General features: G+C 36.2%; 2 protein-coding genes and 1 long non-coding RNA gene across 3 annotated transcripts; 1 reads left to right on the top strand and 2 right to left on the bottom strand.

Annotated features, from left to right (window-relative positions):
* Positions 1–960: 960 nt before the first annotated feature.
* LOC110828589 (histone H2A) lies at positions 961–2,706 on the bottom strand. Its single transcript, XM_022061432.2, has 3 exons — positions 2,517–2,706; positions 2,195–2,402; positions 961–1,589 (listed from the first exon to the last, which is right to left on the bottom strand). The coding sequence occupies exons 1-3, from the start codon at positions 2,536–2,538 to the stop codon at positions 1,400–1,402; spliced, it is 420 nt and encodes a 139-aa protein (XP_021917124.1). The 5' UTR covers positions 2,539–2,706; the 3' UTR covers positions 961–1,399.
* A 114-nt stretch (positions 2,707–2,820) lies between these two features.
* Slh (sec1 family domain containing Slh) lies at positions 2,821–12,451 on the top strand. The gene is made up of 14 exons (XM_022061330.2): positions 2,821–2,955; positions 3,115–3,274; positions 3,438–3,651; positions 4,203–4,290; positions 5,061–5,150; positions 5,869–6,095; positions 6,866–7,105; positions 7,774–7,909; positions 8,716–8,903; positions 9,059–9,138; positions 9,466–9,604; positions 9,710–9,919; positions 10,058–10,138; positions 10,752–12,451. The coding sequence occupies exons 1-14, from the start codon at positions 2,928–2,930 to the stop codon at positions 10,779–10,781; spliced, it is 1,911 nt and encodes a 636-aa protein (XP_021917022.1). The 5' UTR covers positions 2,821–2,927; the 3' UTR covers positions 10,782–12,451.
* LOC147873699 (uncharacterized) lies at positions 10,132–12,815 on the bottom strand. Its single transcript, XR_015535267.1, has 3 exons — positions 12,684–12,815; positions 10,507–10,582; positions 10,132–10,209 (listed from the first exon to the last, which is right to left on the bottom strand). It is a non-coding gene; the product is annotated as an uncharacterized LOC147873699 (long non-coding RNA).
* Between the last annotated feature and the right edge of the window lie 2 nt (positions 12,816–12,817).

Genomic DNA, 12,817 nt, shown 5'->3' with positions numbered 1-12,817 from the left:
CAGAGACTGATGGACCTTGGGAACATAACTACCAATTCATGTATTGGTAGACGCTCTTAGATTAGAATCATTCAATTTGTTGACACTTCCCAGAATGCCAAGAGAGTGCATGTTAGTTTGGAACAATGTGTGAAAATTAGTTGGGATGTTGCTGTTGCCAAGAGAATGCTGTGGTTAAGTCGTGGGCCCAGCATGTGTCTGGCATCTAGACCAAAGGCAGGCACACTAGGGTATCCAAGGTTGTGTTCGGGTAAACTGCTAAATTATCGAATTACATCTTAATCAGCTGAAGACTTACTGTCATAGAACAGTAACACTGGTGCAGTCAGCTGTTACGTACCTTGATTTTTCATGTTATGTTTTGTGTAAGAGCAGAGACAAGGGAGAGGGAATAGCTGCCTGAAATCAAGTCTGATATGGTTGGTAGGACTGCATTGAATGGCTGATGTAGCTTGTAGGTATGCCATTATATGGATAATCTTTTTGGAATCCCTTATGTGTAATGATAATGCAGTGAAATGTCACATTGTCTCAGCAGATCCAGTTACCAAGGTGCAACAAGTTACATTGATTATTATTTTTAGAAGAAATGTAAAGTTTCACCAAGTCCATCCACATACAGTTGGACCCCCAAATTTCTTGACATTTTCATGGTAGGCCTACCTTAAGTTTCATTCTGTTTTTGTCCAGCTTGTTTGTTCTATAATTTGCAGGTTTTATTTGCATTAGTTTTAAAGGATGCTTTAGTAATGACACCTTGTAGACTTGGGTATATAGAAGATAAAGGAAAATGTGACTGCTTGAATGGTGGGCAACATAAGCACAGCTTGGTAGGTTTTGTTGCCAGATTCATTTTCACACACAGAAAACAGCTGCCAAATTCTCAAATGTACAAACAAAAATTCATCAGGTGAACATTTGTAAAAGGAGGTGGGTTATGTTTAATGACGGGAAATTGAGAACTGGTCAATGGTTTATTACTCACAAATGAAATCTTTTACATTTCATGTACAACTGAATTTTTCTTCATAAGTTCATTTACAACATTACCTTCACATAAGGCAGAAGAAACAACACATCACATCCCTTGAAGTTGGTAATTAAAATCTCACCTTCCAAAAATAGTGAGTGCTTCTTTCATCTGGCAGAGATCAGGAAACATGGCATTTGAAAATAAGTCGTTTTCATAATAAACAATGGAGCAATGACAATCATAATTTTTACAATTTTATTGAGAAAGAAAACGTGCAACATTTGTTGGCTGAAACATTCACTCAATTTATAGCAGAACCACACGAATTTATATTCAACTAAGTATTTTAATGCCAACTTTCTTACATGTGCATACCACTGAAAATGTTTCAACTAGTATACCACTGTTGTAATGTTATGAACGCTTTTAATATTCCTGAGACTGAGATTTGGATTTCCCACCCTTGCTTGGAACTGGAGCTTGGCCCGTCTTTTTTGGTAAGAGCACAGCCTGGATATTTGGTAACACTCCGCCCTGGGCAATGGTTACTCCAGACAACAACTTGTTCAGTTCTTCATCATTGCGAATGGCAAGCTGAAGATGACGAGGAATAATCCTGGTTAAAGAAAATGTGAATGTTTTAGGTTTTAGGTTTTACAGACTTATAATATTTAAATATTATGTTCCCTCACGTGTCTAGTTACATTAAGTCATAGTCTTACTATGTCAATGCAACTGCTATTTCCAAACCACTGTTTGAAAATTTGTAATTTCCCACTAATGTACCGATGAATATATCGGTACATTAGTGGGAAATTACAAATTTATAAACTCTCACATTAAAGGACTCTTGGTATTACAGTAGTGTGCTTGGTGCACTGTACACATCAAATTACAGAAACTGTCTTAAAATTAATGTTTAATTTTTTACAAGTTTTCTTTATCAGAGACTTGTAACAAGGTCAAAGCTAGTGGTATTTGTTATGGTAAATCTTCATTACTTCGTTTCCACCAGTTTAATTATTTAGCTAATGTTCTCATTTATGTGGGTGGTATCATAAGTAGATAAATTTATTTCAGACAAACATGTCTCCATTTTCAGGGCTGAAGTCCTGTTTCTGTGGTAGCAGGTGTTTTCATACGAATTTTGGTCCGAAGTTAAAATTTGAGTTATTTTAGCACTGAAAAGTGCTAATCTATTAATAGTCTATCAAACCATACCTCGTTTTTTTATTGTCTCTTGCAGCATTTCCAGCCAACTCCAAAACTTCAGCAGCTAAATATTCCATAACAGCAGCCAAGTAAACTGGAGCACCAGCACCAACTCGTTCTGCATAATTCCCTTTCCGCAATAATCTATGGATTCTACCAACAGGAAACTGGAGACCAGCACGACTCGAACGGGACTTTGCCTTTCCCTTTGATTTACCTAAGTAAAAAGATTTAAGTTTGGAAGTACTTTTACGAAAGTGGAAGAGGTTATGGTATGACTTATTATAATGTAGTTATACAATAATAAACCTGTATTAAGAATATTACTTACCACCTTTTCCTCTTCCAGACATTTTATGGCTTCAAAAAGTTTGAACAAACAAAATTAAAATTCTTATCAGCTCCTATAATGTTAGACAATTTAATACTGCACGAGGTTCACAATCAGCAGCCACTTTTCGCGCGAAAGAACACTAGCCAACAGAACGAACATCTAACCAACGACAACGAAAAGTCCGTTAAATATTCAGCCAATGACATTCACGCACCTTTTGTGAATTCGCCAATCAGGTATAGAAGGTATAATTTCCCTGTGTGTTTTGTTATTTATCTGTGAAACGATTCTACATACAATAATATTAATCGATTCTGTGTATCGAACGCTAGGGTTACATTCATAACAATCGTCATTAAATGTGTGTACACGTCATTAATTGTAGGTGTTTAAGTTTGCGTGTGAAACATGGTGACATTAAGAGAAAAACAGATAGGTAAGCCTTATAAAAGTAACAAAAAGTCGAATATAATATTCTACAGCTCTTACAATGTTTGACTTGTGAGTCAAGAGTTCAATATAACCCTACTTGTAAAGATTGCCATGGTGTCAAGTCATGTAAATCTTTTATGTTTACACCTTTTCTCTGTGACAGGTGCTTTGAAACAGATGTTGAATCTGAATCAACCACAAACTAAGACATTAGCTGGAGAACCAGTATGGAAAATATTAATTTATGATCGCTGTGGTCAAGATATCATATCTCCATTGATTTCAATCAAAGAACTACGAGAAATGGGAGTAACATTGCATGTGTGAGTAAGATTTTGAATGTATGGTCGTTTAGCCTATTTGTAAAAGTTCAGAATTGGTTCATTGTGTTCAATTGTGATGTTTTGAATTATACATTTTTGTATTAAGCCCTGCTATTTTATAACCAGCACAAAATAGTATAATTGACATCTGACTTCTTTGCAGACAACTTCATTCAGACCGTGACCCAATCCCTGATGTCCCTGCAGTTTATTTCTGTCTTCCAACAGAAGAGAATTTGGGTCGCATCGGGCAGGACTTTCAAAGTAACCTGTATGATGCTTACTATCTCAATTTTATCTCACCGATATCAAGACAGAGGCTTGAAGACTTGGCTGCTGCAGCACTGCAAGCAAACTGTGTATCACAGATACAGAAAGTAATTATTCATAGGATTATGTATGTTGTATGGAATGTTGAATACGCAGGAAATCATAATGCCATATTGACTGACCATGATAATTGTGCCATGATGGAGGTGTTTTTATTGAGCGCTGCCAATGAAATGAAATCATGATAATTGTCTAGCCTAGAAATTGTATAAGGAACAGAAAGTGGAAAGTTTTTCTAAAATGTAGCTTAGTTGGGTAATTTACCTGCTAATAATATTTTATTTCAGAAGTCCATCGAAGGCGGTGGCTTTCTGGTTTGAATGCTGTGAATTTGTTCTCTTCCCATTCGTTCAAATTTTAATCAAAAATTGATACTGCTAGTGTCTTTTTTTCCATTATTTTATATTGCAAACTGCAGGTTCCATTTGTCCGAATAACAAATGTCCAGCGTTACTTGCCTCCTACGCTGCCCATCTCATTCTCCATTGTAGCTATAACTCTGTTTTGTATACAGTAATTTTTATTAAATGTGCTGAAATGTTTTGCAGTCATTAGCCCAAACCACGAAGATATACTCACTTTTCTCTCTTCTCTGCAGGTTTTCGATCAGTACTTGAATTTCATCTCTTTGGAGGATAATATGTTTTTCCTGAAACATCAGAATAGCGAAGCCATCTCATATTATGGTCAGTTATGTCTACAATGCATGTTTTTCTTAACAGTATTATGACATAAAAGTTTCATAGAATCACATCACTCGAGTAGGAATACATTGCAGACTGAATGCTGTGCTAAAAAGTGAGGAAGCAGCCAGCCAAAAGATGGTGGATTATCTATTCTGACTTAATAACAACACTATTCATATCATCATATGACACTTCACATGGCTGTGTATGTCAGTACGATCAGTGATTACTGGAGACTCTTTATCCTGTAAGCAGGGCTCCAGAAAAGGAGCTTAAGTCAACAAGCTGCTTAAAATATGCTTGTCTATGCATTTGCAATGTGTTTCATGCAAATATTTTTATGGGAGATAGTAAATCTTATGAAATTTATAATTTAAGACCAGAAAATAAAAGGGAAATACATGTGATTTCATCATGCACCTTGCACATTGGAATAAGTAATTTGTTTGTTACGAAACTCTGCTGACATACCTGTGAGGAATGAGCAAGTATATTTCTGGAGCCCATACCTCACAACATTTATTGTTCTTTACTTTTTAAACAATTTTCATATTTTAAGTAAATCTAATTCTGGTATTTATTTCTGTTTTAACAAATGTTATAATGTGATATGCAATACGACACGTTGCTTGCACAGGCTACATGCAGGATGTATGCAAATCAACATAATTTATTTTTGTATATGTGTCTGTGTGTGTGTTTATATGAGATTAAAGTAATTTTGAGTGTTAAATAAAGCGAACTAAGTTCTTGCCTGTTGTTTGTTTCAGCAATAAATAGAGGTGAGATTAAAGACACAGAAATGGAGAGCATCATGGATACAATAGTGGACAGCCTGTTCTCAGTTTTTGCTACATTAGGTAGATATATATATATATATTAGTATTAAGCTGTTAACAGCAATTTCAATCTCACTAATGATACACAAAAATGTTATTGTTTATGTGCTTCAGAAAATTCATCACATATATAAATTATCTAAGTGAATTTTTGTGTTCTGCACATTAAAATGGCTTGTTTAGTTACAACTGATTACAATACGCGTCACAAGGTTAGTTGAATAGAAGTCTTATGGCTGAGATAAAGCGAAGTCCACAACATTTCAACGTGTCTAGCTAGCACTGAAGTGTCACATGATGCAGGTATCATCTGGGATATATTTGGTGATCAAAGTTTGTTTAATCTTGGTCCATAATGAAACCAGATTAATGTTGTTGTTGTTGTTGTTGGGTTGTTGTTGTTGTTTTTTTTTTTTTTTTTTTTTTTTTTTTTTTTTTTTTTTTTTCTTCTTCTCCCCCATATATGCATATATTGCATCCCAAACATATCCATACAAAATATTTACCTTAAATCAACTAATGTATCATTTAAGATATGTTTCTTTAAACAGAATTTTGTATTGAGGTATGTATTGGGTACGTCCATTACATCTAGAAGAAGCAGTATGGAATGAAATGAAGAAAAGATGTCGGAAGGAAACTTTCTACCATATTTACGTTATATAGCAGATACAACTGAAAGTTCAACGTAAAGGGCACGTGGAGCAGTTACGTCTTATTTAAGATCCATTTATTGCAGGTACTATTCCTGTGATCAGGTGCCCGCGTGGGAATGCTGCTGAGATGGTAGCAGAAAAGCTAGACAAAAAATTACGTGAGATTCTCAGGGACACTCGTAATAATCTGTTCCAAATGGATTCTGCATCTCATGGTGGGGTCCATTTTAGTTTTCAGCGGCCGCTGCTTATCATCCTCGATCGTAATGTTGATATGGCAACTCCCCTTCATCACACATGGACGTACCAGGTGCTTATTTAATTTAAATTTCTGTTTTTCTTTAATCAGTCAACATCTTGCAATGGGACATCAGTTTTGTCAATATCTTGTATGTAATGCGGAAGATTATAAGCACTCTGGGTAAGCAGATACCTGGTACTGGAGGGAGTGAATCATGACAAGTTCTGTAAAATTAAAGGTAATACATTGTGTGTATTTATGCCCTTTTATATCGGAACACAGCCAGCTACACTGTAAGTGATTTTCAGTTTTATATTGTTGACATTAAATACAATTTATTCTGCAACAATTTGACTACTGATTTTGTGAGCAAAGAGAACTTGGAGAAAGTACATTATGAAGAGTAATTGACCTGAATGTAACGCGTGAGAAATCGTTGTTCCATATGGCAGTTAAAATGTGATCATAAGTTAAAAAAAAATGTGTACAGCATGAATGCTGGGAAATGAACTTAAATTTTGGTGGGGAAATAGAGAATAAGATTTTTAAAAGACTGATTTATAGGTGGGAGGGCGATATTAAAACATCTTTTGCAGACATGGGAGCTTGTCTTGTGACTTAGAAGAAATTTAGCCTTTTATTTGCCAGCCAAATCTTGAATCAGTAATGTTCTTGATTATTAATTCTTCACCATAAATTCGTTTTCAAGTGAAGTCACAGGCAAAAGATTTTGAAAAGAAACCTTGTCAAGGAATCTGTGGTAAGGTTAATTATAAATAAATTATAAGTTAATTAGGGTGTATTCTTAATTTGTTATTCGATATTATTGTTTCTTACAGGCATTGGCACACGATGTTTTGGATTTAACTCTCAACCGAGTGGTAGTCGAAGAGAATGTGGGCCGTTCTCCAGGAGGTGGGGCTAAAGTGAAGACCCGTGCCTGTGATCTGGATTCACGAGACAGGTTCTGGATGGCACACAAAGGTAGTCCATTTCCCACTGTGGCAGAAGCTATTCAGGAGGAGCTGGAGCAATACAGATCGTCAGAAGAGGAGGTCAAGAAGCTTAAGGCCACGATGGTGGGTGACAGACAGGTTATTCTGTTTCACATACTCTAAAGAAGAATCAGGTGTCCACTGTGCTTTCTGTTATTATGTACTGTAATTAATTTTGTACCTTTGTTATTTAAAATCTGTCTAAAATACCTGCATCTTAATGGAGTGATATGGGCAGTTCCAGCATCTTCATAATTTAAAACTTATTGGTCAGCATGTATCAGGAAATGTCTTCGTATAGAGCTACAACTATTTAATTCTTAGAAGTTTATAAAAAACAGAGACAAGCGATCCAGTAATAGTGAATGTTACTTTTAGATAACAGTTATTTTAAGCATTGACCATTATCCTTGGTACCGTTGTGCTGCCAGGCCTACAATCTTTGAAAAAGAGGGGTTTGACGGCAAAGGTACTCTATTATTCAAACAAAATATATGTTATAACGTTTGTCATGGGACAATGAAGTAAGTGATACATTTATTTAGTTCCTTATTCATTCATAATTATTCGTGCTTTGACTGTTATTTGGGTGATACATATTTTTGTTGCTGTACAGTTTCAATGCTACACAGTACCGTTAATAGTATTTTACCACTGTTAGCATGGATGCGTGCATTGGACAAGTCTTCCTTCTGATATTAAGTTCGCTGCACGATGTAGCAATGAAGTTAATCATTTTATTTTTCTGGCAGGGGATCGATAATGAGAGTGAAGCAGCATTTTCGATGGTAACAGACAACACAGCTCGTCTCACATCAGCTGTCAATTCTCTGCCTCAGCTTCTGGATAAGAAAAAACTTATTGACATGCATACGACGGTGGCCTCCGGTAAACATCTTTTTTATTCATGTAATTCATAGAAATAAATGTCTCATTTTTATAATGTTATATGATTGGAAGAATGATGTTGGTTTGAAGATAATGTAAAGCTTTTAATTGACTTACATTAATAAAATCTGTGGCTGTCAGCTGTGTCAGTTGGTTAAAAATCACCACCATTTCAGGGACTGTCTCAGCCCGCATCATCAGCATTATTATACAACTGTATGTCTTTACAATCCCACATATATACCTGTTCAATGCCTGCGTTCATATTTGAGTGCAAGCCAATGCGGGGGCGGAGTCAAGTACTTGCTTAGCTTGGCCTTGCTTCTGGTTTGATGTATCAGTATTGCTTGAGCATGTTAGTCACCAGGATGATGGAGGCAGCAAGGACCTCTGAAATGTCAGTAAACTTCTGCCAGACTACACGGCGCAGCAACCCAAACGACAGTCATCTTCAGACTCACTGCCGTGAAAACCTCAAATCCTACACAATTTTGTATTATAATATTTATTTCCTTTACTGTATGGTTGTGTTCCTCAGTTGTCATGTTGTATAAATAATGCAAGGCAGAGTCTGACAGAAGTTCTATATCCTGAAAACTAGTAAGTGCATGAGTGATGTAAACTGTGACCTAATATTACCATCCAAGCGTAATCAGCCAGATGTGAGAGGTTATTGGTCTGGAAATGTTTGCTGTCTTGCCTTATTTTTGCAGGACTTGGTCTTACCATTGATCATCTCCACCAAGCCTTAATTAATATCTGTATGTAATAAGGATTGTTTGTGAATACTCCGTTTCTTTTCATAGCAATCCTGAATTATATCAAATCTCGTCGACTGGACACATTGTTTGAGTTTGAGGAGAAAGTGATGAGTAAACCTGCAACGCTGGATCGCAACATCATGGAACTGCTCACAGACCCAGATGCTGGTAACCCAGAAGACAAGATGAGACTGTTTATAATCTTCTATATATGCTCACATTCCATATCAGAGGTACGGACCTTGTGTTTCATTATAACGTACGTTAGAGCATGTACAGTGGAAGTTTAAGAACATGAGAGTACAGGGAGACAGATGGTAATTATGTATTATGTCCATACAATAGAATCCTATTTCTGGTGTATCTAAGATTTTGTATTGTGTTACAGGCTGAGTTCGACCGCTACGTGGCTGCTTTGCAGAGTGCTGGCTGTGACCTCCATCCACTTTCATATATCAAGAGGTGGAAGTAAGTGTGAAGTACATTTGCACAGTATTAAGATATTTATCTGTTTGCTGCACAGCTAGAATTTATGTTAATCGATTTGTGTTCTAGTGTCACAGATATTTTTTAATGAGATGTCATGTATTAACTGACGCACATAATTTCAGGTTATTCCTTTTAAAGTTTCTGTTTCGTGAATTAGTAGTTTCTTTTTATACCTTCAGTACCTGTTCTTCCCTCAGAGCAAAGGATGGTGAACGGAATGAACGAAAAAGTGGATTTATGCATTTTAATGTTGCTGCTGTATGAAACGAGCATCGTGATTTACCAGTTGTCAAAAACTTGTTTCAGAGCGTATGCTAAGATGGCTGCAACACCAAACCAGTATGTTGGTGGTGGCACCAAGACGGTCGGAATGTTCTCCAAGCTGGTTTCCCAGGGTTCTTCCTTTGTCATGGAGGGGGTAAAGAACTTGGTCGTCAAGCGGCATGTGAGTAGAGTAAATTTTGGATTCTGGGTTGTGATGCTCTGTAGCCTTGTAGGTTTTTATACTGTAGATTGAATTAACAATCATCAACCTTTTTTCTCCAAACAGAATTTACCAGTGACAAGAATTGTTGATGAACTGATGGAAATGAATACTTCACAAGAAACAGAGGACTATCGGTATTTTGATCCTAAACAGTTGCGAGTAACAGACAGTTCCCAGAGCCCTCGCAACCGAACTCCATTCCAGGAAGCCATTGTATTTATGGTTGGTGGTGGCAACTACATTGAATATCAGAATCTTCTTGACTTTACAAAGGTAAGTTTAATGAATCCTTTTCTTCTCTTCCCCCCCCCCTCCCCCTGCAGGTTTCAACTGCTTGTAATTATATATTCCTTATTTGGTGCAGAGTTTGGAAAATTTCTGTGTCTTATTCTCTTCCTGTTCTCCATTTAGGGAAAAGCTGGTGGATCTACCAGCAAGAGAGTTATCTATGGCGCATCAACATTGAATAATGCAAAACAGTTCCTTAAGCAGGTAAATATTATGTATGTGTTGCTTAAGTTATTTATTTTTCTTGCGGCCGGTGTTGTATTCTTGATTGACACCTGTGGAGATATTGCTTGGTTTTAGGTTGGTTATACATTGTATGAATTAAGTTGGAAATTTTAATTTTTCACTTTTCAATACTGTACTAAATTACAGTGCAGACAAAGATGCTTAAGAATATTAAGTCAACACTCTAGTTTGTGTAGGCAACCTTGGGATTTGAGTCACAAAATTTCTAAATATTACTGAATTAGCAGTAGCCACCATCCTCATAAATCATCTAATTCTGTGATACATTTAAGCATGATTCACATTTTTTAGACTTTCAATGTAATTTGCCTTCTTTTGATACTTACTGTATCATAACTGATTTTTAACCTGGATGATGATAAGTTTATTAAGATTTTCCTCCCTGGCACATTCAAGTGAGCACTGTTAATTAAAATAAATCTAAATTAGTTATGTGCATTGAAGTTATATTGCATTTTTTTAACACTCATGTAAAGAGGAATATCTGTACCTAAAGACTGTACAGCAGTCATTGTCTTTGCTTTGGAAACTTGCACCAAAAGGTCTAATTATTTTCTGTTTCTTTTTTCAGCTCTCTCTGTTGGGACAAGAACTGCACTGATGTGGCCATTAGTGCACTATAAGGGAACTGTATTGAAAGAAATGTTTATAGCCTGTGAAGATTGGTAATGTCCCAAAATAATACCACCTGATGTGGTGGGGTGTTACTGTTTTGGGATATCTGTCGGTAAGGTTTGTTGATTCGGCTGTGCATATGGACATTGTACCTGTAACGTACTTCATATGAACACAGCTTATTATTCATCATTATTTAAACGTAAGTCACAGCAAGCAACGGAAGTACAAATCAGATTCACAGTGAAATTAAAATATCTTCTGGAAGTTCTTACTGATATATCTTGTCTGATATCTAAAATGAAATGTGTGGATCAGTTGTTTTGCTCTTATAGTTTTGTATAATTGTGAAACAGTCTCTTAATATGGAGGAACTTAAACTGTAAGAAATTAAACATAATTGTGATTAAGTAAATGAGAGGTGAGAGAATCACATTATACAGATTTATCTTCTTGTGATATTGTTAGGTGACAAAAGGCTATGTTATTAGCTGCAGTTCTTGGCACTTTTGGTGGAACCAGGTATTAAAATAGATCTTATAAATAATTTTGGTAGTATAGAAGGGCTGGTACTGCTTTGGTTTAGTGGTTAATATACCAGAAAATTATATGATGAAAACATCTAGCAGCCTCAACTCTTTGTCCTATACTTATGGACGATAATCTCACTGTTGAAGATATATACAGTGTGTCCGTAAAATAATGGTGGGGTAACAAACAGTCACCGGAGAATTTAATTCTCCAGTTAGATTGAGCTCCTCCAAATTTTTCCACATTCGTGCAGGATTACCTAAACCAAACATTTCTTCAGCGATGGGTCGGACGAGGAGGGTGGATAGCCTGGCCTCCACGCTCTCCAGATCGTAACCCTATGGATTTTTATTTATGGGGTTATGTGAAGCAACAAGTGTTCTCTGTCCAAATAACAAATTTGGACTATTTGAAAGAACGGCTCACTGAAGCTGTTTCATCTATCACACTGGATGTTCTCGGTCGTGTATGGCAAGAGCTTGAATATTGTCTTGATGTCTGCAGGGCAACTAAAGGAGCATATATCAAAATCTACTGAACAGGTAAGATTCTTGGAGAGTTTGTCTTTATTTTGATGTTTATTTCATGTCTCTATCGTGCTTTGTTCTAAAACTATGATTGTTTGTTACCCCACCATTATTTTACGGACACACAGTGACCCACTTTATGCCAAATCAGCATTTTCTGACACCTTGTAAAGATGTTGATGAAGACATTCATGACAACAGGAAGAAACTGTAATCTTTACTGAGTTGGTAGACCTTCTGTGCAGTACAGTATGTCCGAGTGCAAATAATTAAATTAATTTAATTTAAAATAAATGGAAAATAATGAAAGAAAAACATATGAAGTTGTATAAAACCATGACATTGCCAGTGCTTGAATCATAACTTAACTAGATGGCTTTGGGAACCTGAAGGTTCATCATTGAATTATACAAAGCCCTCCACTGGGCCAGCAAAATCCAATCGCCATGGTGGTGAATCATGGACAAAAAAAATTGCAAGTGTTTGGGTATCGCAAATTACCTTATTGTGTAAGGTCATTGGATGTACAATAACGGTTGTCAATAATAAAGATACATGAATTGTATATATTTTAAATAAAAAATACAATATCTGATGACCACACCTTTACAGAATGGACCCTGCAATAATGGTACAGGTATAGAGCAAAGGAATGAAATAATTTGGATGATCGCCTAAGGCTGGTGCCGAAACAGGCTCTTGCTTTTGTGTATGTTAAAACCTTGTATACCTTGCAGTGTGTTGTTAAATAAAATCATGCATACAAACAATGTGTTTACAGCAGTCACAGACGTAATGCTGCGTCTGTGGTATCTGAAAGGTTGTTTTACCTAGTCTTTAACCACTGATTCGGCAATGCGAATGCTAGGCTTTGTCATTAGCGTTACAACCGGCTCTCCAGTGCAAAAGTGATACATTTTATATAGGATAAATTAAGAATGGTTCTTGTATCACTACGTATTAT

The sequence above is a fragment of the Zootermopsis nevadensis genome, unplaced genomic scaffold (genome assembly GCF_977971745.1).
Source record: "Zootermopsis nevadensis isolate Lab colony 2312 unplaced genomic scaffold, Znev_1.0 Znev_ptg000016l, whole genome shotgun sequence".
In the NCBI taxonomy this organism is placed as follows: Eukaryota; Metazoa; Arthropoda; class Insecta; order Blattodea; family Termopsidae; genus Zootermopsis; species Zootermopsis nevadensis.
Note: the sequence above shows the minus strand (reverse complement) of the source record. Positions and strands in the feature narration are given on the sequence as shown.

Bases quoted from the DNA above. Each gene is read 5' to 3' on its own strand.
- LOC110828589 (XM_022061432.2), bottom strand. From the start codon at position 2,538: ATGTCTGGAAGAGGAAAAGGTG. The intron at 2,403-2,516 runs GTAAGTAATATT...CTTTTTACTTAG, and splicing joins GTCTGGAAGAGGAAAAGGTG to GTAAATCAAAGGGAAAGGCA. The intron at 1,590-2,194 runs GTATGGTTTGAT...TTCTTTAACCAG, and splicing joins AGAGACAATAAAAAAACGAG to GATTATTCCTCGTCATCTTC.
- Slh (XM_022061330.2), top strand. From the start codon at position 2,928: ATGGTGACATTAAGAGAAAAACAGATAG. The intron at 3,275-3,437 runs GTGAGTAAGATT...ACTTCTTTGCAG, and splicing joins ATGGGAGTAACATTGCATGT to ACAACTTCATTCAGACCGTG. The intron at 5,151-5,868 runs GTAGATATATAT...CATTTATTGCAG, and splicing joins CTCAGTTTTTGCTACATTAG to GTACTATTCCTGTGATCAGG.